This window comes from Camelus dromedarius, chromosome 4 (assembly GCF_036321535.1).
Source record: "Camelus dromedarius isolate mCamDro1 chromosome 4, mCamDro1.pat, whole genome shotgun sequence".
Taxonomy (NCBI): domain Eukaryota; kingdom Metazoa; phylum Chordata; class Mammalia; order Artiodactyla; family Camelidae; genus Camelus; species Camelus dromedarius.
In genome coordinates this window covers 97201917-97225558 of record NC_087439.1, presented here as the reverse complement: position 1 = coordinate 97225558, position 23642 = coordinate 97201917, and the positions used below count along the sequence as shown (strand labels likewise).

The window sequence follows — 23642 nt, the reverse complement described above, 5'->3', positions numbered from 1 at the left end:
GGCCAGTGGTCACAGTCGTGAGCATTACGTGGTTTGCAGGTTGCTCTGTGACTCCGAGGGCCGCATATGCCTTTGCCCTTTTGTTGGTGTCTGGAGGCTGTCCGGACTGTTGGATGACGGGTGGCGCCTCTCTCGTGCAGGTGTGGACCACTACAACCAGGTGAAGAAGGTCACCATCTCCCAGTACCTGCCCCCGCACGTGGTCATCTACGTTGATGTGCCGGTTCCTGAGGTCCAGAGCCGGATTCAGAAGAAAGGAAATGTAACTCAGCCTCTAACTCCAAGACCCGCCTCCTTTTACGTGTCCTTGTTACTTCTGATGTAGATCAGCCCCTGACAGTGGCGTTTGTAGTCGAGGACCGTGCACTGCCGACTGCCCTCACAGGGATGGGCCGGCCCCTTGGTCCGTGAGGAGCAGGCACTTGTGCGGTGGATGGAGGAGGCCCCGGGTCACTCGCTGCTCTCCACCAGGGCTGCTCTGTCCCCCTGTCACTGGGCCGCTCTGTGCGGTTGGGCGCGCCCCTGACCACCTCCCTCAGCCCCGAACCTTTCTGTTTTCTGACGGGCTTTTCGTGCCCTGTCACCTGCGAGCTGAAAATGGTTTCTACTCTCCTCTCAGTGTGCCACCCCCATCCGTGTAGCTCAGCTGGGCCTCTCTTCCTCTTTCTCCTGCTCAGTGGATCTGGAGCAGTGGAGCGGTCGTCTCCACACATGTTCATTTACTCTTATGTTGGTTGAGGCAGTTAGGTGCCTGGAAGCCCCGCACTTCGAATTCCCCCGGCGCCACAGGCGTGACGCAGGGGCCAGCACGGACGGTCTTCGCCCTGATGACCAGTTCCGTCTGGGAGGATCGCTGCCACTTAGAGTCTTTTCCTGTGTGTTTGCCACTCCCGATCCCATCCTCAGAGCCGGGATTCTTGTAGGTGCTCAGTGAGTGCCCCGATAGCAGGTCCCGGAAGGGCCGCGGAGAAGCCCAGTCATCCTTTGCTGGGACTCCCGGCCACCTCCCCCCGTGTGGCAGTGAACACACACGTGACGTGGGCTCCCCTGCTGGTTACCGGCTGTGCGTTGTGTTGCCTGACAGTTTGCTCCTAGGGTGGGTGTAAGACTTGGGGAACAGCCCACCAAGTGGCAGGAGGAGGGAACTGCAGGTCAGAGGTGCTCACCCTCCGGGGAGTAGCTTTGAATACTTTTGCTTATAAAAGTGACATTTATTGAGAAATATGAAGGTATATGTGTAGAATTCTCTAGATAACTGTTTTGTAACCTGGATAACACTATTTCAGAAACAATTTTGAGGAACAAATTAGAGCTATGAACATTTTAAGTTTTTCAGTATTTGATGAATACTGTCCCAAGCTAAAGTTACCACTGTGTCTAAGAAAAAGATACTTTATCAAAGGAACGTGGTGTCATTAGTACATGTGTATTCTCCTATTCTAGTGGGAGAGACTTAACGGTAGACAAGAAAATAAGAAATACGTGAAGTGAAGGCAAATGCCATGAAGAAAAACAAGGCGAAAGATAACTTGGCCATTAGCATCACTCAACTAGGAGAGGCTTTTAGTGTGGGAGCGTGCCGCGCGCAGTTGGAGCCGTGACGTTGTGAGATTGGCCTTCGCTAGGGGAAGTGGGAGAGGGGAGGAGTGGGGGGTGGGGGTTGGAGAGAGAGTCAGGGACAGAGGAGGGGCTTGGGGGTCGATGGGGGGAGGTGGGCCATCCCCCTCGCACCGTCTAGTCTTCACCGCCTGCACGCAAGCGCACAGCGGAACAGGGAGCCAGGCGTAACCGGAACGGGTGCCTTTCTGGCCCTGTTCTGAGTACACACCTTAGAGTCTGTAAAAGAAGTCCAGCCGTGGGTTCACCTGGGCCGACCGGTGCTCGCTGCAGCAGGATGAGAACTGTTCTGGCTGGTACTGGGGCACCTTTCTAACGCCCCAAGTTCCCCCGAAGTCAAATGCCCAGCTTGACTTGTTCTGGGGAAACAGTGTTCTTTGGTGGTTTCACGTTTTGCACAAGCACAGGAGAAAGAAAAAAGTCTAAACGTTGCACGCTGTGTCTGTCTGCTGCAGCCACATGAGATGAAGATCACGCCCGCCTACCTCCAGGACATCGAGAACGCCTACAAGACGTCCTTCCTCCCCGAGATGAGGTGAGCCAGCAGGGACTCCCGATCTGGGCAGCCTCGCCGGCCTCTGGCCTGGGTGGCGGCCTGAAGTCTGGGGCTGGTGGCAGAGACAGGGACAAACTTGCCAGGATGTGGGTTTTGGTCGTTGCCTGGCTGGTAGGCGTGGTGAGGCGGTGGGCAAGGGTGCTGGAAGCTCGCTCTGCTGTCCCCCTCCTTCTGGGACCCAGTGTGAGTTTTCAGTGTCCAGATCAAGGAGCAGGGACCAAGGGGACTGAGTTGCTGCCATCCTGTTGCTTAATTTGGTTGACACCGGTTATTCTGAGGGCTTCACTTGTCTCTGAAGTTCTAGGAGCTCAAGTGCGATGCCCCCGCTCCCTGCCTCCAGCGCCATTTGGCAGCTCTCTGCCATCTGTCCCCTGTGGCCCTGGGCTCCTGTACATCCCTGTGACAAGCACTGCAGCGAAGGTGGCTTGTGTGGCAGCAGAGATGACCGTCCTGTCCCTACAGTGTCCCTGTCCCCTGTAGACACTGGTCTCATGCCCGTGTGGTGGGGGGCAGTCCAGTCAGAGGGGAAGTCAGGGAACAGACCTGCAGGGGTCGCTGTCCAGCCTGCAGCATGTCCCTACTTCCGGCTCGCCGTCCTTCACCAGTCCCCCGTGAGCCTGTTGCTGTTATGTGAATATGAGGTGATGTTTAGAGCTGGAGCCAGGATGACATGTGTTCATTTGCATAGGAACGGACACTTGGAAAATTTACGTGAAATGTCATCTTGCTTTTTCTTACAGTGAGAGTTGTGAGGTTCTGCAGTACGACGCCAGGGGAGCTCAAGATGCAGGAAAGGTAAGACGATGGCTGGGAGATGTGTGATTATTCTTAACTTTGATTCACATATAGGAGTTTTACAGATCAGGTGATGAGTTTAGCTCCTATTAGTCTTGGAGGCGTCTGTATTTTATAACCTAAAAGGAGTACCGAGGCAACCCATCACACACCCCTGATGGTGAGCTTTTTCTTTTAAAATTTTAAGATTTTCTTTTAAAATCCTCAGTTTCTAGGATCCTAAAATTATGGAGTGGTGAAGATACAGAGAACCTTGGGTTAACTGCCCCAACATTTTTGTTAAGCAGACAATAAAACTAAAAGTGGGTGTAGTTAACAGGAGAGATTGAGAGACTGACCCTCGAGCAGCGTGGGTTTGAACACATGCATGCACTTACACATGGGTATTTTTCCGTAGTGAACCCCGTGGTCCTGCTCGGAACCGCAGATGCGGGGGAGCCCCATGTAGGGGGCGACCATAAGGTGTGCTCAGATGTTTATTGTGTGGGGCGTGCTGTTCAGGGCTCACCTGTATAAAGATACTAGCTTGCCCCAGATCAGTAGTTGCATTCGTGAAGTGCAGGTCAATCTCTCCAATTTTCAGGAGAACTTAACGAGTAATAGCCAAACAAATTGATAAAGAACAGCACAGGAACGTTTTCCTTCTCAAATGTAAATACACATTGAAAATTATGGTAATGAAGGCGCTGCAGTATTCATACAAGAGCTAATAAATAGCTTAGTGGAGCAGAAGGGCGCCCAGAGACTGGCGCACACGCGCGCCCGTCCGTGTGTGCGCCTGCGGTTTGGTGCAGTCGGTGCTTTAAAGGATGGCGAAAGGTAAGGTAGAGGAAGCGGGCTGCTTCTTAAGTGATATTGAGGCAATTGACCGTCCATTTGTTTTTTTTAAAAAGTCCGTATTTTATATCCTATATTAAGCATAAGTTACTAAAAAACAAAACAAGATACAAAAAATTCTAGAAGAAAATACAGGCTTTGTGGTCTGGGTTGAGGTGCAGGTGGTGAGAGCACACAGAGAAGGCAGGGCAGCATGGCTGCTGCCCCCTGGCGCGGGGCGGAGAGGGACGGAGGCCGGCAGGCAGGCTGGCGGTTCTGCGCCCGGCCCCGCGCCCTGTCCCGCACCCCGGCCCCGCCCCGGGACTCTGTCGGGCGGGCCTCCTGCTCGGCCGGATCCAGCTGCGCTTGGTCTCCTTCCCGACAGTCTCCTCTGTGCTGCTGCCTTGTCTGCGTCTAGGTCGTGTTCAGCCCTCGACGGACCGTCCAAGGGCAGGTACCTGCGCAGGAGAAGAGTACATTGTCTAAGCCTGTGTTTCTGAGTCCGTAACTGAATGCGCTCAGGTTCTGGAAGCCTGAGGAGCGACCTGGCTTGGCTGTGCCTGGGGGAGGACGCGTCTGAAAGGCGCCCCCTGGGAGGCCGAGCTGCGCGGACCCCAGGCCGCGGGTCACCGGCGCTCTCGAAGAAACGCATTTGTTTTCCTGTTGCGGTACTGCCCCAGGGGCTGGGCCGCGCCTTCTGGAGTAGAGTTACGTGGGCGGGAATGAGGAGTCAGGCGGGGTGCGGGTCTTCCTCCCTGGTCTTGACCCTCCCTGCCCCCGCTCCTCGTCTCCCGGCCTGCCGGCTCGTCTCCACACCGCCACCTGGTGGTGCCTGCCGGGCCAGGGCCCTCGCCGGGGTCACACCCAGCCCCGCCTCACTGCCAGCTGCCTGTCTGACTCCCATTCTTTTTGACTTCCCTGCTCTGACCCTCCCTGCCAGGCACTTGGTTTATCGTGTACCAGACGTCTTCTCACGACATTCCTCTGTCCAGGTGGTGGAGGACATTGAGTACCTGAGGTACGACAAGGGCCCGTGGCTGGAGCAGGACGACCGCAAGTTTCACAACCTGAGGATGCTGTGAGTCCCCGGGCGTGGGTGCTGTGTGGGAGCGGGGGGGCTGTCTTTTCAAGGCTGGGACTTTGCCTGGGGCAGGTGCTCCAGAATCCTGAAGTAGCTGTGCCTCAGGCCCCCAGGTACAGCGGTGTGCGCCCCGTCCCCTCCGCGCAGCCTCTTGCTTCCTCTGTTCTGGCGTGAATTAAGTGATTGCTGTTATTAATTCAACAAATACTTTGCTCCCACCGTGAGGCAGGCATGATTCCAGATTTAGGGGCTATGGTATCAAATAAAAGTACTGCTGTCATTGAAGATGCGTTTTGTGCGGGAGATAGAGAACCCCCAAATCAGTAGAACCTAGGTGGTGCTAACGGCTGTGAAGAAAGGTGGCCCTGAGAGATGGGCAGGGAGGGGCTGGGGTGCGAGTGACAGGGCACGTCTGGGGAAGGTTCCCGAGTGTGCGAGGCCTGGGCCTTGTGGTGTCTGGGGGTGGGCACGGGGCACGGGTGCCCACAGGTGGGGAGGTTCTGAGGCAGAGGCACAGCGGGAGGGTGTGCCCAGCGGCCCGGCCACTGCGGCGGGAGCCGGGTGCGGGTGGGGGGCACGGCGGACGTGAGGGGGGCGTGCTGAGCATGCCACCTTGTTCAGCACGAGAAGCGCAGTAACTTGGCAGTATTTTGCCTGGAAAGCCCGCTAGACGCTGAGCGCCCAGGTTTTTTCCTGGGCGGGTCACGTCAGCACCTATGCTCTGGTGACGACTGAGGTTCCAGGCCCCGGGGGGAGGCGGGCCTTCGCCCCGCGCGTGGGGATTGAGCTCCGGCCGAGGAAGGCCGTCTGGGCTGCTGTGTCTACGGCAGTGGCCTAGGGTGGTTCTGCGGGCGCGTGAGCTGTGCTTCTGGTAGACGCGTTCCGAGCGGGGAAGGCAGACCTGCGCCCAGGAAATGAACTTTCCTGCGACGACCAGTGGCTTCCCCTCGTGAGGAGGACCCATGGAGTCCACCCGCATTGTGCCCCCGGGTGGGGCTGTGCTGGGGGCCCAGCCCCCGCTGTCGGCGCCCGAGGCGCACACACCGGCGGGGCCAGGTCAGTGCTGGGGGCACACGTTGGGGCTGACCTCGTGTGGCCTCCCTCCTGCCTCGGTGACCACGCCACCCCGCGGCCCTCGGGGTGAGCGCCAGCAGAGCTGGGCCGGGACGGCAGTGTGGGTCTCCCCTGTGCAGACGACTCTGCTGGGTCGGTTTTTCTCTCAATAGTTAATGCACTTGTATTTTTTCCACTTGGATGCATCCAAATATGAGCATGTGTAGAGAAACTGCCGTTAGTTTTCTGTCTTATGCTTGAAAGAGAGTAATTCTTCCTTTTGAACCTCTCACTCGATATAGTTATTAAAACTAAGACTTAGAGTTTTATTCACTTTTTTACAGTTGTGTTTTGCCTTTTAAGATGGAAGAAACCCTATTTTGTACCAATCGGAAAGATGCTATGGTTGGAGGGGTGGGTATTGATGCAGAGAGAACAGGAGCGTCCTGGAGGAGGGTGTGGGTGGCCGCGAGAGGGCGTGCGCTAGTGCACCAGAGGGCAGTCCCGGCTTGTAGCGCCGGGGTCCAGACGGCGGGCGGTGAGGGTCAGGGAAGCAGGTGTGCGCTGTGGGCGCATGGAGCTTCTCTCCAGGCAGCTTCGGTCTTCATCACGAGATGGGAGACAGGCCATCAGCCCAGAGTGGCAGTGCGGGCTGGAGGGGCCGCACTGGAGGCTTGAGGAGGGAGTTCAGCCCTAGGACGCTGTCCAGGCGGTGGGGAGAGGAGCGGCCCGGGAAAGGGGCCGCGGGCGGACAGGGGCGTGAGTGTAAGGTGGGGGTGCTTGTCTCCAGGCGAGGCGGGGCTCTGGGCGTGGTCGGGCGGGGGCGTGCCCAGCGAGCACGAGGGCAGGGAGCTGGGTGAGTGTAGCTGCGCAGTCCGCCCAGTGAGGGCCGTGAGGGAAGTCGGGCCGCGTGGGCTGGGGGGCAGAGTCGTGGCTTTCGGGAGAGGAGGCTGGGAGACAAAGTCCGGGTGAGCCAGGCTCCCTGTGACCGCCGCCTGGCGCGGGCCGGCCCTGAGCCACGTGGCCCCTCCTGCCGTCTAGGGCGTGCGCGCTCAGGGGTGCCCGGGGGTCTCCTGTGTGTCTCTGCGGTCTGGGTTTAACGTGAGCGTGTCCCTGTGTTAAATATTTACAAATTTGATTTTCTAATGGCTCCTCGTGCCCATAAATCCACTGACTGATGCACAACAGGGCTGGCAGAGCGGGGCCTGCGGGGCCCACCCAGGCCTCAGCGGCGAGGAGTGGTTCTCACATGTTCGAAGGAGCGGAAGGAAGCGAAAGCGTGGATGTGAAGCCCTGGAGTGGCCCTCGCGGCCTCAAGTATTTACTGGCCGGCCCTTCACGGGAAGAGCTGTTGACCTCGAGACACGGGCATAACCCGTTTACCATTTCTTCAGGGTCGGTCACTTGGGTTATTTCCATTTCTTCGCACCTGTAATTCTGTCGTCCTTCCTTTTGCTCCACTTCAGGTTACTTTCTTAAAGTGTGAAAGTGGAGCTACCAGGGCAGGCCGTGTGGGCACACTTACGCTGCTGCTGTGAGCCTGTTTTCCCGAAGCTGTGCCCCGGCCGGCGCCCTCGGGCCTGTCTCCTCGCGCCCTCACTAAGGCAGTGTGGCCAGCACGAGGAGCCGCAAGAACTTGTGGCTCGAGACCAAAGAAGAGCTTCTGCCTTACTCTGCGACTCACAGGCGCTCCGGTCTGTGGCTTTATTGCCTGTTCACTTGTCCTCTGGACCCTCCCTTCGTGCTTATGGATCTTTTCAGAGAACCAGCTTCATGCTTTGTCGGTTTCCGCAGTTGTCCTCTCGTTTTCCATTTCATTACCTGCTCCGGTTTCATTGCCTTTTTAATCTGCTTCCTTTAGGCGTCAGCTGTCGTTTCTCTGGTTTCCTGAGGGCGGAGCCAGGATGGCTGACTCCAGGTCTCTTTTCTCACGTGAGCGCTCGACGCTGTTGCTGTCCCTCGGGCCTGGTTCCTTTGTGGCCTGAGCGCAGGCCCGGTGAGGGCTCTGCCCTCACGCTGGGTAGGACGCTGCGTGGTCGGAAGCTGTCCTCCCCGACGGTCCCGGGCGGCGTGGGGGCGCCGTGCTGCCGCTCTACAGACGTCCCCGAGGCAGGCGGGCGGCGTGGGGTCCGGGCCGTCCGTGTCCTTGCTGCTTTTCCGCCCGCCGGTCTGGCCGTTGCTGGGGGGAGTGTTGGAGGCTTTAACCGTGTGGCTTTAACCTCTGTTTCCCCTTCGAGTTTTGCTCACCTCTGCCCCGTGGGCTGTGCTGCGCTGCTGGCCACATCGCGCTCAGGGCGCTCGGGTCTCCCGGCGCGCCCTCCCCCGGTGCGCGTTCTCGTCCTGAAGCCAGCTTCGTCCGGAGCCCGAGTGTCTTCCCAGCCCTCAGTCCCTGTTGGCCACCCCTTCACTCTCAGCCTGAGCCTCTGGATTTGAAGTGCGTTTCTCGTGGGTGACATCTGGCTGGGCCTTGTGTTTAATCTCTCAGGCCGTGAGCTTGGACAGTCGTGTTGAAAGTGAGAGTTGGTGCATTGCTGTGCTGGTCGCTGGTTTCCAGCTGCTGCTTTTGTTCTTTGTTTCCTTCCCCCGCCCTTTTTTCCTGCCTTTTCTGGCTCTAACTGGACGTTCTGTGAGTCCGCTTTGCCCTCTGTCAGCACTTCAGCTGTGCTTTGTGAAGCGTTGTTACGGTTTCCCGTCCTCCTCCGTCTGCTCCCAGGAGGCGCTGCCACCTCGGGGGGCGGGTCCCCTCGTGGCGTGCCTGCCGTCCGTCGCGCTCTTCTGTGTGCCCTGATCGCCCAGCGCGCTGTTGCGCTGTTACTCCAGGACCAGCGATGGGCGCTTGTTCTTCTCGGCTCCCTTCCCCGTCCGGACACGAGCAACGGTGTCCTGGCTCTGTACTTGCTGGAGCTGAACCTGGAGCCCTCTTGTTGTTTAGAGCTCGGGGGTAACTTTGTTTTTTGTTTAGATAGTTACATATGTATATGTTTTTGTAAATTTACCTAAATGATACTATGTACTGTATCATTCTGAACCTTGTTTAAAAAACACCTGCAGAGACGGACCACAGAGATCCCGCGGCTCACCTGCAGACCAGCGCAGGGGAGGGAACAGCACAGTGAAGCGAGTCACGTGAATTTCTTGGTCTCCCAACGCATATAAATGTTATGTTTGCAGCAAACTGTAGTCTGATAAGTATGCAATAATGTGTCAGGAAAAAGTACATACTTTAATTAAAAAATACTTCATCGCTAAAAAACGTTACCCATCCTCTGACAGTGCAGGCTTGCCGCAAACCTCCAGTTTGTGACAGACTCAGTATCTGCAAAGAGCAAGTGAGCCCGGTCTGCCTGAACCCCCTCCTGTCACCCCTGCATAGCGCTCCACCTGTGGTCCGAAACCTCGAGGTCTCAGTGGTGCCAGCACCGCACCGGGAAGGTGTCTGAGGAGCATTTCCTGATCCCACAGCTCTCCTGAGGGGCCCCTCATTTTACAGGGGAGGAAACCAGGCTCAGACAGTGCACTGTGCCGTGGCCACGGGACGGTGGGGGGCGGGGGTGCCCTGGGTCCTGGGCACGGCCGTCCTGCCCTCCCCCCCGGCTCAGGCGTGAGTCCTGGTGGGATGGTGCCTCCTCCCCTGCGGTCCTCTGCTTGAATCCTCTTTCCCTACTGCCCCCCACCTTCCGCTGAGTCCCACACGCGAGGCTGCTGGGCTCCAGTGAGTCTCCTTCCTTCCCTCTGCTGCCCTTGGGGTTCCAGCCCCTCGTTCCTGATCCCCGGTCCTCGGTCAGTTGTTTCTTCATCCCTCCCACCCCTTGTGTGCGTGCCCGCCAGGTTAATTTTCGTGAAATGTCACAGCGACCCTGTTTTTCTTTACTCAGGCCTTCAGTGGTGTACCTTTGTTTAGGCCCGAATCCAAGTTTCATTTCCTAGAATTAATTCGGAGTCCTGGTCCTCAGGTTCTGCAGACTCCTCCGTCAGGGTACAAACCATCTCCTGAGTCTGTGCCCTTGCCCACCTGCCCCGTAACTGTCCAGAAACCTGAGCCTCCTTCTGAGCCTGGCTGTCTTCACCTTCCTCCTTCTGGAGCCCTTCTCTTCACTTTTCCAGGCTGTCGTTTTATCTGGATTTATGTGTGATTCTCGCTAGTGCTGGCTGCTGCTGGGCAGAGCACGTGGAACACGCACGTGGAACATGTCGCTGAGACGAGGCCGTGTGCGAAGGCTTCCACGCCTTCCGTGGGCAGTGAGTGCAGGGCAATTTCTAAGCGTAATCTGGAGTGTGTGTTAGATTCTAGACCACTTCCAAATCCACAAGTTAAGTTCATAATCTTACTAGTTACTCAGTTATGCTGGCACCGGAGCAGAGAGAAGGACCCTGTCGTTCCCTCAGAGCTTACAAATGGAGTTTTGTAAGCATGCAGTTAGCTGTTTTCACTGTAAATGTCATTGCTCGTCCGTTCTCCCGCGTTTTACTCCTCTGCCTCCTCAGGATATTTCATGACAGTTTACAATGGTAATTACATGTGTGTTTTTTTTCCGTGTAAGCACCATTTCTTACTTTAGGGGACTCAAGTGAAAATTATGACCAATTTTCTAAGGTAATTATGGTAAACATCCCATTTACCAGTTACACTCATTTTGTCCAGAACCCAACCAAATTATGGCTTAGAGCATTTTTGTACCATCTCGGTGACGGGTGTTGGTGTATAATTATGTACATGTGAGTGCTGGTTTTTCAGCCTTGATCACATTTGGTGTGTGTATCCGTAGTCCGTGACTTACCGGCACAGCCCTGGTGGGCTTCATCCCTGTGCTGGTGACTTACTACCAGTCAGGCCTCCCTCCCCCGGGCCCCGAGCCCCCTTCCTCAGCCCCTCCCGAGCCTGCCCCCACCCCGCCCTTGCTTGCTTCATCACTGAGACCCGTTTCCTCTGAGCCCTGGAGGCTGTGTTCCTCACAGGAGACGCCAGTGCTGCGCCCTCCACAGGGTGTGCGTTTGGTGTCAGAAGTTGGGGTTTCAGACAGAACTTTGCAGTTCAGGAGAAACTAAAAAATATGCTTTGGGCGTGTTTTAGGAGGAAGTGTAGGTGTTCTGTTAATTGGGAGACCGTTTGTGTCATAAGTCATGATTTACTGTGTTATTTCTTTCTGTCTTTTGCTTGGAATAAGGTGGCAGAGCTCCTGGTGCTGCAGACTGGACTTGGCGCTCGGTCCTTCGCGCCGGCCCTCCGGCTTCTGGTGTTGGGCCGGTGTGCTCAGCTTTGCGTCTCCTTAATTAGACTGAGGGCTCTGGGAACGGAATGTTTCCTTTCTCCGCCTTTTGCCTCCTGAGTCATGGAGGCTTCCTGTTGTCTTCGTTCCTGACTCATCTTCCATCTGGAGCGTGTCCGGTCTGTTGGGGGTCGAGACCCGGGGCTGACTGGAGACGGGGCGCCATGGGCTCTTTGGGGCCCTCGATTACTCCCGTCCTAGAGTCAAAGAGCAGCTTGGCTGAGGGCAGGTCCCCGTGGATCATTTTTTTAATCTTCAAAAACAGCTTGAAGGTACTGTTCCGAGATTACCCTTGCTGGGGGTTGTGTGTAGACGGCACTTCTGCCAGATGACACGTAGGTGGCGCTGCTGCTCTGAATACCGCACACAAGTTCCCGGACCAGACGGGTCTTTCCAATTTTTCAAGCTAGAGAGAAACCAATCATACCCTGCCCGTATTTGTTGACACTCAGGAGTACAAGCTTCATTTTTAGTTGAAATTGCTGCCGCGAGATCACTTTAAAAAGTGCCTTTATAGGATAAATATAGAGTCATTTCATTTGTGTTAAAAATGAAAGATGTGTACTTCACATTATTGATATGTGCTTTCAAAAGATCACCTATAACCAGCTCCTTGTTAAAACTGAGAAAGCCTCATCTTTGAGTGCGTTACAGCCATGTGCAAGGTCAGTGCGCGTCCACACAGACACGCCGAGGAAAACGGGTGTCCGGCAGCGTTTGCTGGAGTGACAGTTGGTTACTGGATTGTTAGTGGTCGTCCGTGTGGCGCGGCCTGACGGTGGCGCTCGGGTGCGCCTGTGCCGCCCGTCCACGCGCACTCGGCCTGCCAGGCCTCGGTGGTCTCTGCGGTCCTCTGTGGGAGAGGCCCCGGGGGCGGGGGGCGGGCCTGGGCCCTTTCTCCCCAAGTGGCTGGGAGCCCGGTATGTCTGAAGAGCTTCCATTTGGACCATGACAAGCAGAAGCGTCTCCTGCCTTTGTCAGTCGTTAGTGGGCAGGGGCCGTTTAAAATAATTGTTTTCTTTGTTTTGAGCCCTTGAGAGGAGACTTTTTTTTAACATTTCATCTTCAAGTGTAGTGGTTATAGTCAGACTAAATTTAATTTAAAACAAGCAAATTATAACAAAGTGTGAATATTTTAGCGTTTAAAATAAAATGGTGAAGCAAGGAGCGTTTCCTCTGGTTTGTTTCTCGGTGCCGAGAAGAGCAGTGAACAGGACGCTTATGGGCGACGGTGCAACGGGGGGTCCCGCGGGGCGGTCCACCACCCCTGCCCCACGCCCCGGTGCCTCGGAGCCCTTGTCGGCCCCGCGCCCGGGATCAGGCAGCGGGGCGAGGCACAGAGGGGGAACTGTGGAGGGGCGAGAGGGACTCGCCGTTCTTTCCCTCAAGCCTCGTTCATTTTGCAAATTGTTCATGAGAGCATCCCCTGTGCGTGGCACCGTAATACGTGGTGTTTGTCTTTAGCTTTCTATTCCTGCCATACCCATGTTTAAGGCACACTGTGGCTCCTTTTTTATGTTTTCAAAATTGTATCTGTTCCCGAAAGGCAGCCGTCACGGCCGTGAGACTGGGAAGTCGTTCCAGGGGAGCTGTTCCACCAGCCCGGTCCTTGGGCTGCAGGTTCTGCTTCTGAGATGACGGCTTGGGAATGAGTGCTGTTTATTTGAATGTATGAGTTTTTTAATATGGACTTTTTAAAAATCGGCCTTATAGCTTGTTTTATTATAAATTTTTTTGGTGTGTAGTGTGATCACATTTGCCTTATTTTTTAGGGTTCAGAACAAGTTGGAGGTGCTGAATTACACAACCATTCCTGTCTACCTCCCAGAAGTCACGATCGGAGCTCACCAGAGTGACCGGGTCTTCCATGAGTTCACAGAGGTGAGACCCTCAGAGTCGAGGCCGCACCCTGGTGGGTCTCAGACAACTGGTAACAGAGTCACATGTCTGAAAAGTGCTTCCTTTAGTGAGCGAGCTCCCTGCTCACTGAGGTAATTCTCCTTCCCCACGTCGTCACTGTGTGTGGAGCTGGCACAGCTCCTCAGGAGGCAGGGCCCCCCGTCAGCACGGAGCTCCGCACCAAAGCCGGCTCCGCCCCGCCGCTCCCCGCTCGCTCTGCGACACCGGGGTCGCTTCTCGTGCCGCCTCACTCGTCACCGCGGCCGCCGCGCTTATCAGGAAGGTGCGGGTTCCTGAGGGGGGGGCGAGGGCGGGTGTGGGGGCCCCACTGTTGGTGGGTTGATGGGTCTTCTTTCTGATGTTTAGTGAATTACTTGTTTTCATCGTGGCTTGTAGAATCGTTTCAGGCAAGATGTCGTGAGCTTAGAGTGCACTGTGAGTTCTGTTCTGGGACCTGGCCGGCGAGTGAGGGTGGTGGTGTGGGTGGGATGGTAAGAGGCCGGCGCGCTCCCACGTCGGCTGTGGCCGTGGTTTATTGTTGGCAGGCGTGGGGGGACTGTGTTTGTCGGAACCCCGGCCCCCGCAGGGCACTCAGGACAGCGGAGGTCCGGGCGAGTGCTCCGCGCCGCTGTGACTCTCTGCCTCACTGCCTGCAGGTGCTTGCAGCGCCCACTGGATGTCCAGGGACTTCCCGGTTCCTTTCTTTCTTTCTTGAGATACTTGGCATTTTCTTTTAAGTAGGTTCTTTTGGTGGCTTTGAAGGTGATTTTATTCAGTGTAGAAATTTTGGGAAATACTTAAAACCATAAAGGGATCACTCAGAGGCACCCACAGTTAGTATTTTGGCATATTTCTGTCTTGCTGACGTTTGCAGGTATGTGAGTTTGTGTAGCGTGTCACTTTCTCGCTAAGTGGAGCTGCAGACCGGGGGCTGAGCTGGGGGGCTCGATGCCACCCTCACATCAGCCAGAAGACCCGCCCCCGGTAACTGTCCCCCCCACATTGAACGACCCACTCGGCCCTGTTGGGTCCGTCTTGCAGGCGGCGCCGTCCTCTGTCATCACGGCTGCTCTGTGTGCAGCCACCATCATCTTACTTAAGTTCCTACTGCAGGTTCTTCTCCGGCCTCCACGTCCAGGCTCCCCCCAGCCCCCCTCTGTAACACAGGAGCACCGGTGCTGACATGCAAAACCACCAGAGCCCGTCGCAGGCCTGCAGCCCTTCCGTGGCTCCCGTGGCCTCTGTCGAGTCCGTCCTGTGGGGTGGGTGCCCTGGCTGTGCTGTAGCCTCCTCCTCACGACAAGCCTGAGGGCGCCCGTGCCCCCAGGTGGTGTCTGTTAGTCCTTCCACTGGCGCTGGGCCTTTAAGGTGGTACAGAGAGCTTTAAATCAGGTAAGTAACTTGCCCTCTTGAGTTGTAAAAGTCTTCCTCTGATTTTGCCGGCGTGGCGATCTGCAGGTAATAAGCGTAACGTCTGTGCCGCTGTGATGAGCTCGCGCGCGGCGGGGAAGCAGCGTGGCGCGCCCAGGCTGCAGTCGCCGGCGGGTGGGGCCTGGCGGCCCAGCTTTGTCTCCGTAGTTTCCTCGTCTGCCCGCTGTTGTGTGTGGTGAGTGGTGCTGGCTTTTTGTTTGTGTTACAGACACAAAGTTCCTCTTACCCAGACTTACGTGAACCAAGGTACTCTGTGTTTTTAACGTGAGCAGCAATGCATTTGCTGTGCAGCTGTGTCCCGCAGGTGGCCCGACAGCCACCCGACAGCCGCCCTCGGCCACGCCGGGCGCTGCGGGCGCGCTCTTCCCTGCGTGTGCCGCGTCCGTCCATCCGTCCGTGTGCTTGTCTATCCCACGACGTGTGTACTGAGTGCGGAGGAGGCGCCGGGCCTGTCCTGGGCCCCGGGAACAAAGCAGTGCGTGACCCGGGCAGGAGTCCCCCTCCCTGGGCGCTTAGGTCAGGGTGGGAGGAGAGCAGGGCTCGGTAAGTGGCGCCGACGAGGGCTGTAGGCAGCCGTGAACTCCCAGAGCGGGGCGTCTGTCTTCTACAGTTCCCCGCTGGGCGTTCCCTCCCCCCGTCTGTGTTTTAATAGCTTATCTTAGTACATGTTTTATATTTTTCTTACCCGTTCTTTGTATTTATTTTCTTTCTTGCTTGCTTTCTTTTGGATTTTTTAAACATTTTTGTTTTTGTCTTTTCCCCTAGGTGAGGCACAGGGGACTGAACCCAGGACCTCGTGCATGCCAAGCACGCGTCCTACCCCTGACCTCCACCCCAGCCCCTTTCACAGCGTCATCCCGTTTCCCGTCTGCTCACCAGTTCTCAGTGCTCAGTCGCTTTAGTGGCCGACCTGGTAGCTCAGGTCGCCCTTGATGCGTGAGCTCCTGGGGTCGGTTAGCAGTCCTCTGGTTTCCGGCAGTGTCAGGGTCTTAGAGCACTTGTACCTCCGTTTGCCCCACTCCTGTCTTCCGTGCTGGTTTTGTCGTGTGTCGTAATTCTTCATGTGTTTTAGGCCCTGGGGACACTGTGGTCATCGTCTGTGCAGTCAGGTCATGCCGGCCGCCCACACGGGTCTCCCTCCGGGTCTCCACACCTGCGCGTAGGGGCACGTCCTCCGTCTGAGGAGGCTTTGCTGACCACGGGCTCTCACCTCGTTTACGAATGGTCTTTACTTGTGCTAGATTCTGTTTTCTAATTTTTTAACTTACAGAAATAACGAGAGTAGAAAAATAATGTCTTCCAAACCTTTATGAGTAAGTGATCAACATTACGCTGTCATTTCCAGCACCTCAGTGTGCGCGGTCCCCGACTGCGGCCCCTGTGGCAGCGCCACCGGGGCGCTTGCTGGTTCCTCTCAGGCCCCGGCCCAGGCCTACTGGACCAGATTCTCTGGGGACCGGGCCAGCGAGCCTGTTTTAAGGAGGCCTCCGGTCAGCGCTGACACACACCGAGGTTTGAGAACCACGGCTTTGTGTGCGATTCTCCCAGACGAGCACGTTGTCCTGCCGGCCTCAACACAGCCGCCACAGTCAGGAAATAACGTCCACGCGCTGCTGCCGTCATCCGTAGGCCCCGGTCCAGGCTGGTCAGCTGTCCCAGTGATGTTCTTCAGAGCAGACAGGTCTGATCCAGCGCGAGGGGCTGCGTTTAATCGTCTCATCTCCTCCGAGTCTCTGAGTCTGAGCAGGTCTCGTCACAGGATGGTTGTTTCTGAACGTCCCCCGATTTGGCTTTGATTGGTGTTCCCCCATGATTAGAGTACGGTTTCCTGGTGTCACAGTAGGAGCATCAGGGACATCGTCACGTCTTGTCAGGTGGCACGTGGTTCCCGTTTGTCCCGTCGCCGGTTAGACTGGCTGCGGTCACTTGGCCGAGACGTGCCCTTTCTCCCTGTAGTTAATGTCTTCGGGGGAGGTATTTTGAAACCATGTAAATGTCCGTTTCTTCTCAGACCTTGAACAGACAGTTTTAGGGTCTGCTGGTGTGCTCGGCTGAACTCATTCTCAGCGTGCTTGTTGCCAAATTGTCGTTCCCCTAACTCTGTCAGTCCACCTGTGCTGCTGATGAGGACCTGCTGTCAGGAAACGCCTTCCTGCTCTCTGTTCACTCAGTTACTTGTTTGTGTCGCTTTAGGGCCCCTTCTCTGCCCGGCCGGGCTGGCAGCTTGTCCCCAGTCCCCTCCCTGCTGAGGGCTCAGCTCGCGCAGGTGGGAGGGGGCGGGGCCCTGGAAGGAAGCAGTCCCCTGCGGCCACTTTGGAACCTCCCTTCCTTTGAGGTCTCAGCACAGATTTTTTTAATGTGTTGTCCATTTTTCCTGGTGGCTTGGGAGGGGACTTGGTCCGCCCTGTCTGCCAGAAGCTGGACGTAGTCATTTTAACCAGTGACACGGGAGGCTGTCTGTCAGTTCTCATCGTTATTGTGTTTGTCTTATTTTTAATCTGTGGCATTAAAGAGACTCTGCTCTATTGGGCTTGTGATTTTAACGTTTAGAAACGCTGAAATCCTTAATCAGTGTTTACATGATTGGAGAAATCTAACTTAAAATTCTTCAGTATTTTAAAGAATAGCTTCATTTATAGAGCAATTTTAGATTTACAGAAAAACTGGGAGGCTGCTGGAGAGTTTCGTATCTCCGTTTCCCGTATTAACACCATGTTAGCGTGGGATGCTTGTTACAGCGAGCAGCAGCCGTGCCGTCACTGACCGCCGTGCACACCTCATCCTTAGTTCCCACGTGTCTGTCCGTCTCCGCTCCGGGAGCCTCTGCAGGCGCCGCGTGACTCGTCGTCGCCGTGTTCCCAGAAGCTCCTCATGGCTTTGACTGCTTCGCAGTCGTCCCTTGTTTGTAGTAGTCCTGACAGTTTTCAGGAGTTCAGCTCAGCGTTCTGTAGAGTGTCCGTCACCTGGAGTCTCATGCTTTTCTTGTCATTTGCCTGGGCCTGTGTTTGGGGAGAGACCCCGCCTCCCATCCCATCGCGCACCACCAGCGAGTCGCGCCGCTGCCGATGGGGACCCTGGCCACCCGGCCGAGGGCTGTCCGCCCCACTGTGCCGGCACCTGCCCCCTCCAGGCGCCCCGCGCGCCACGGGCTTCGTGCTTGTCCACTGAGTATTTACAGGAATGCTGGTTTTTTACAAAGAATTCAGTTGCTTGATGTTAAAAAAAATGATAAATTGAAATGAAAGAGAAGGTAACAGTGACTGTGTCTCCTCCTTCACAGAAACTCCTCTGGATGCTCAGGGCGTGGGAGGCTTCCTGCCACGGGGGGAGTGGGGACCACTTTCTAAGACCTGGGGAAGTGGGACGGGGCCGGCACCCTGAGGGCTCGGCCGGCGGCCCAGACGGAGACCCAGAGACCTGGAGCCCGCCCTGCAGGGTGGCGTGGGGCTGCCCGCCCAGACCAGCGCCTGGCATGGTGGCCACACGGCACGTCCGCTGGGCTGTCACTGAGGCCACCTGCTCCTTAGTTGACATCGCTGGGGCCTCTCCAGGGCCAGGTCCAGACAGGATCACAGCTGTGTGGCTTCCTGTACTTCCATTTTCACAACACAAGGAAGGCCTTGGTGTGGTTAGTCTCACGTACTCACGTATGTGATAGCCAGTGTGTCTCTGGGCTCGATTTTCCTTGAAGATGTCTTGACCAGGATGAGGCCGGAGTGTCATGGGGGACGAGGGGAGAGGCTGGGCAATGAGGCAGCTGACCCCGAGCACCTGCTGTGCCCCAGGCCCACGCCGTTGCCCCGGGGAGGCGCTGCTGTCGTTACCCCCCCCCCTTGTATGTAAGTGGGCACTGAGGCACAGAGAGGTTGTCCGAGGTCCCCCAGCTCCCGAGTGACACCCCCCACCGCCCACCGCCAGGGCTTGGGGCTGCGTGGCGGTTAACTTGTGAGCCCTGCCCCTTCAGCTGTGCATGAGGCAGGGGCCTAGACTAGTGAGGAGGACGTTTTTAGAAGAGAAGAGAGCTTGGATTTTCATACGAATAGAAGGATTTTTGAACTCTTGGGTTCGTTTTGTTTTGTTGATCCTGTGACCTTGGCGTTTTGCTCAGTCCTGCGGCTGGCCTGGCTGGGGTCCTGCTGGCTTTCAGCCTTCCGCTAGGACTCTGGGGGCTGCCCGGGGATCGCAGGCTTCACCTGAACTGACGTTGGCAGAGGGCTGTGAGGACCTGAAGTCTGAGAGGTACTTGGCAACACACTCTCCATTCACACAGCCCCGCCCCACTTCTGTAGTTGGACTTGGCCCTGTGAGCGTTCATGTGAGTACTGAACGTGTGCGTGGCGGCCTGCTGACTCTTAAAGTCCTTTTCAAACACGGCAGCAGGTCACTTTCTGTTTCCATACAGCCCTTCCTTGGGGCAGACAAGCGAGTCGGTGTCCTCTGCCCACTCAGGCGCTTCCGGTTGACGGAGGCCAGATGCTGTTCAGGTGCTGGGTTCCTCCCTGAGTCTGATCGGGTCCAAGGCGGGCGTTGCTGGGACAACAGAATCTTCTTTTCCTCTCCTGCTATTCTTATTTCTTTGCTGTCTCAGGTTACTGTTTTCATTTTCAGTGTCACGTTATTTACTGGTTTTTTAAAATAGATGTTTAATGACTTTAATATGTTAACACTGGATGTTCTTGCTTTTTGAAATTCACTTTAATAAAGACAAACCTGCAGTAAACAGAAAAGCATTTGGATCAGTTTATCTAAACCTGCTGAAGAGGAAAGGCACGGACTTGGTTGTTTCAGGTTAACTCTGGACAGACCTTAGGTAGAACTTTTTAGTTTTTATGTTAAAACACAAATTCTCCATTTAGAAGTTGTTTAGTGTGAAAGTAAATGTCTAAATCGTTGGTCTGTGTTCATCAGTTGCGGCTGGGAGAGGCGTGAGGACCTGCCCGCCTCCGGGCCTTGGGCGCGCCTCGCGGAGGCCGCGAACTGAGCTTCAGCGTTAGCCCTGCTGTCTGCGTCTCTCCACACGGAAGATGACACGCGGCCCTCGGAGCGGAAGGGCGGCGTGAAAGGCACCTTGTTGGCAGCCGCGCTGCCAGTGCATCATGCAGATTTCCACGTGGACCTACTGGGCAAAGCAGTGGGCGCTTGGGTTCAGGGCCTTCCTGCGCGCGGCATTAAGATGCTGAAGGGACATGATGTTGTGGCCCTCGTGGCAGCGAAGATGGGACCTAAACACGGGTGTGTTTGTGATAGGCTGTGTGTTTACGCTTAAAAAATAGGAGGCACTGACTTTTAAAATGAAAGTTTTTTTTGAAAATGCACTTTCATAAAATAAGATTTTTTTGAAAGTTGATTTCAATTTTTTTACACTTGGCTTATGCGTAACAGTAATGGGGAATCGGGGAAATTGTGTATCAAAGAAGTGACTGATAAATAATTTCCACAGTACTGCTTTTTAAAATTAACAAAAAATTCTTAGCAACGCACGGGAGTGTTTAAGGGGTGGAGACTGCAGGCCCTGAGCTGCCCTGGAATTAGTGGTCGTTTCAGGCTCCTCAGAGCATCCAGAGAGCGGGTCAGCAGTGCCGGCGTTGCCGCCTCCGGCCCCGGGAGCAACACAGACTCAGAGCAGGCCAGGCTTTATTCCGGCCCTTTCCAGCAGTGCAGCACGGGGTTTGACGCTGGAATTAATCTATGTGTTTTAGTCCTCCACGAAAACTCTTCCAGCTAAGAAATTCTGAGCATTATTGAACACCCCTGAGATGATGGCTAGGAAGTAAAGTTTCCCCACGGCGGGCGTTTGAGGTGCGCGTAAAAGGGCGTGGAAGCAATGAAGTTGGCCTTCCCGGCTCAGAGTGGTTGTGAACTGTGCCCTGACACGCGTCCCCGAATCTCACGGCTGAAAACATGAGCCTCGGAGCGCAGAGTGTGATTGGCGGCTGGATGGAAGGTGGAGGGAGGAATGGCACGCCGTAAACCCGACAGAGGCCGCTGATGGAGAGACGGAGCTGCCGCGCGTTCTCAGGCGCTAACAGTATGCGAGGAGTTGCCATGTAATGTGGTGCGTCTCCACAGGGTGGCGAGAAGGGGATTCCTGGGCTGGGGATCAGGGTATCTGGGCGCAGGTCGAAGCCTGCAGTGTCGGGGTCTGAAGCTCAGTTTAGATGCAGCTCTGAAGTGACGTAAAGAAGCAGCTTATTTTGCATTTCCGCTGTGAAACGTTCCAAATGGGAACCCTCCTGGGGTTCTCTGTTGGCTTAAATGCACTGAAAGGGGACCCTGAGGATGTGGGAACCTGTCCCTGGATGTCAGAGGCCAGTCAGATGCTGCCAGGGAGCAGATTTTGTGATGCGATTAAGAGGTACTGGCTGGACTCTGCGGGCGTGGGGTTCTGCTCGTGTTTATTCTCCGCTCCGTGGTTTAAAATTCGACCTGCAGAGCAGCAGCAGCAGAGCTGACCGGCCCCCCGGCCCGTCCCCAGGGGGCTGCTGAGCGGCCGGCGTCTGCAGAGCTGGGGCTGCTGCTGCTGCTGGGGCTGGAAACCTCTCGCTGGTCTCTCCTGGGCGCAGCGCTCTGCTCTTGGACGTGACGCTGGGGTCCGTCCTTCAGGTGAGGAGAGGCCCTTCCTGGCAGGCCGCTGTCCAGATGCAACAAGACCTGAGCGCTCCTTTCCCGCTGCAGCCGCTGGCTCGTGTTGGCGCGTGGCTGGGACTCCCCGGGACGGGGGGCTGCTGGGGGAGGAGTGTGCACGGCTCCTGCCCGCCTGCTTCTCACCCGCAGCGGCGGCCTGCTCTCCCGCTGGCTCCCTTCCCTCGTTGTGCGGACCCGCTCAGGTGCCCCTCACAGAGCGCGTAACCTCCTGTGTGCGTTCCATGCGGTGCCACGCCCGCCGCCGGCAGCTCAGCGGGCAGACGGCAGGCATGTGCCGTCCCCCAGGTCTGGAGAGAGCCCGGTGTCTCTTTCCTCTTCCCACTTCTGGAGGCCGCCTGGGCTCCTGTCCCCGTGTCAGTCTGACGCTGCTTCTGCCGTCACCTCTCCTCCCCCGGTAGGCCCCTCGTGATGGCCCCGGGCCCACCAGACGGTCCAGGACGACCTCCTCACCGCAGGGTCTCAGTCACTTCTGCAGAGTCCCTGTGCCAGCGGGGCCACGTGGTCACAGCTTCTGGGATTAGGCATGGGTGTCTTTGGGGCCTCATTCTGTGACCTCGGACCCCCTGGACCCGGAGACTCTGCTCGCACCGGTCTGCACACGCGCAGCCCCCACCAGCCCAGAGTCCACACACACGGACCCAGCCTCCACCCGTGAGCCCGTGCCTGTCTCGGCGCCTCTCCCCTCCTCCGCCCTCCCCGGGAGCCCTCGTGAGTGGGGGCGCGTCCGGGCGGTGGTGTGTTGGCCCCTGTAGGTTCCAGCCAGCTGCCCACTGCCCGTCCCCCTGCGCTGCTTCCCGACAGCCGCCACTCCCGCCGCAAGCGACCTTCCCCACAGATGCATGGCTGGTGCGGAACATCTTTTGTTGAGTAGAATGAGGGAAAGTCTGATTTCTTTTTTAAAATGCTTTAGTACTTGTTCTTAAGGGCAAAATTGGGAAGATTTTTGTGTGTCGTGTGTGCAGATCTATTGTTTAAACACATTGAATTGAAAACATGAAAAAGAAACTCCACATTTTGTTCCCACCCTGTAACTCGACGAACCACACTGTGCTTGGATGTTCCCCCGCCCCACGCGCGGCTTCTGCCAGGCTCACAGCCAGGCGCTCGGGGCGGCGCTGCCCTCGGTGACCAGTCACAGCTGCGGCCCTCGGCCTCACCGCAGGCTCCCTTCCCGGGGGCCCTCCTGGCTGTGTGAGGGGGCCTCTGCCCACCCCTCCACATCCACCCTGTCTGTGTCCTGGGACGCTCACCTCCATGGACTGCGTCCCCTGGCCAGTGCCCCGACTTCCCATAGGGTGACCAGTGGGCGGCGCTGGCAGGAGATGGGCGGGTGGAGGGGATGGGGGCACCGAGACATCTTCCCCCAGCTCCACTGCTGCCCTGTGACACCCCCGTCCCCCCACCACAGCTCTGCCGGCCCCCCTCCCCCTCCCGACAGTCGGGCGGACACTTGAGGGCAGAGCTGTGTTGTGCTTTATCCCTGCGGAGCCCCTCACCACTCCAGCAGGACGCACACGGAGCCGGCCTCCCTGGCCATGGCCACTGAAGGGATGGGGTCAGGAAAGGCGTCAGGTGTGCTGGGGGGCGGGGGTCCGCTGTAACCCAGTGCTAACCCTGCTTTCCCCCACAGCTGCCCGGCCGCAAGTACAGCCCTGGGTACAACGAGGACGTGGGGGACAAGTGGATCTGGCTGAAATGACGATGCTGTGCTGACGCGGCCCAGGGGATGAGGACGAGGACCTCCCAGGCCACCGCTGCCCTGGACTCCACACAGCTTACATTGGGGCACCATGTCTGGAAACTGTGCCGGGGAAGACGCAGCCTCCAGACAGCAGTGCCCGCAGTGTGGTCGAGGGACTGCAAGGCAGCTCCCTGTTGAAAGGGGGGCCTCCAGCTCTTACTTGGGACGACTCGTGCTTGCCCCCCGGGGGAGAGGACGCATCACCGAGGGGCGGCCTCACATCACAGTCACACTCTGGGCCGGGCGGAAGTGTGTGCTGCTCCTTCACACGCCGAGAAATAAAACCGTTCTGTGGCCCTTCTCTCTGTCGTGCGTCTGCACACACGTCCCTGCCACACACTCACCACTTGGCTTTGATGCGGGTGGTTTGATTAAGATGTTCACTAGGGTTGAAGGGTTTTCGGAAGCATTTGCTCTGTTTGTTTTAGGATGTAACTGCTACCCTAGAGAAGAGGGGGAAGGCAAAGAGGGGATGCCGGCAGGGGGAGGCTGCCCGAGCTCTGCAGAGCCCGGTGCTTACGCCTCCTGGGGGCGGGGGTCCGGTGCCGAGTGTCAGCGGGAGAGGCACAAAGACAGAGCAGGAGACTCCTTGCCTGAAAACCAAGCTGTCGCTCAGAAACGAGTCACGTGAGGGAAGATCACGCTTGTCTGTCCCCTCTACCGAAACAGGGAACAGCGCGCTTCCCTGCGCGCTTGCTGGGCGTGGAGGCGGCGTCAGCTCGGCTGTGTGGTCTGTTAGCC

General features: G+C 56.8%; 1 protein-coding gene across 1 annotated transcript in view; it reads left to right on the top strand.

Annotated features, from left to right (window-relative positions):
- NDUFA10 (NADH:ubiquinone oxidoreductase subunit A10) overlaps positions 1-23202 on the top strand; it is a 32169-nt gene extending 8967 nt beyond the window's left edge. Inside the window, exons 5-10 of the mRNA XM_064485337.1 lie at positions 141-262; positions 2073-2152; positions 2914-2968; positions 4777-4862; positions 12958-13066; positions 22791-23202. Coding sequence (XP_064341407.1) covers positions 141-262; positions 2073-2152; positions 2914-2968; positions 4777-4862; positions 12958-13066; positions 22791-22859 — 521 coding nt within the window. The 3' untranslated portion in view covers positions 22860-23202. The remainder of the gene's footprint in view (positions 1-140; positions 263-2072; positions 2153-2913; positions 2969-4776; positions 4863-12957; positions 13067-22790) is intronic.
- The last annotated feature ends 440 nt before the right edge of the window (positions 23203-23642 follow it).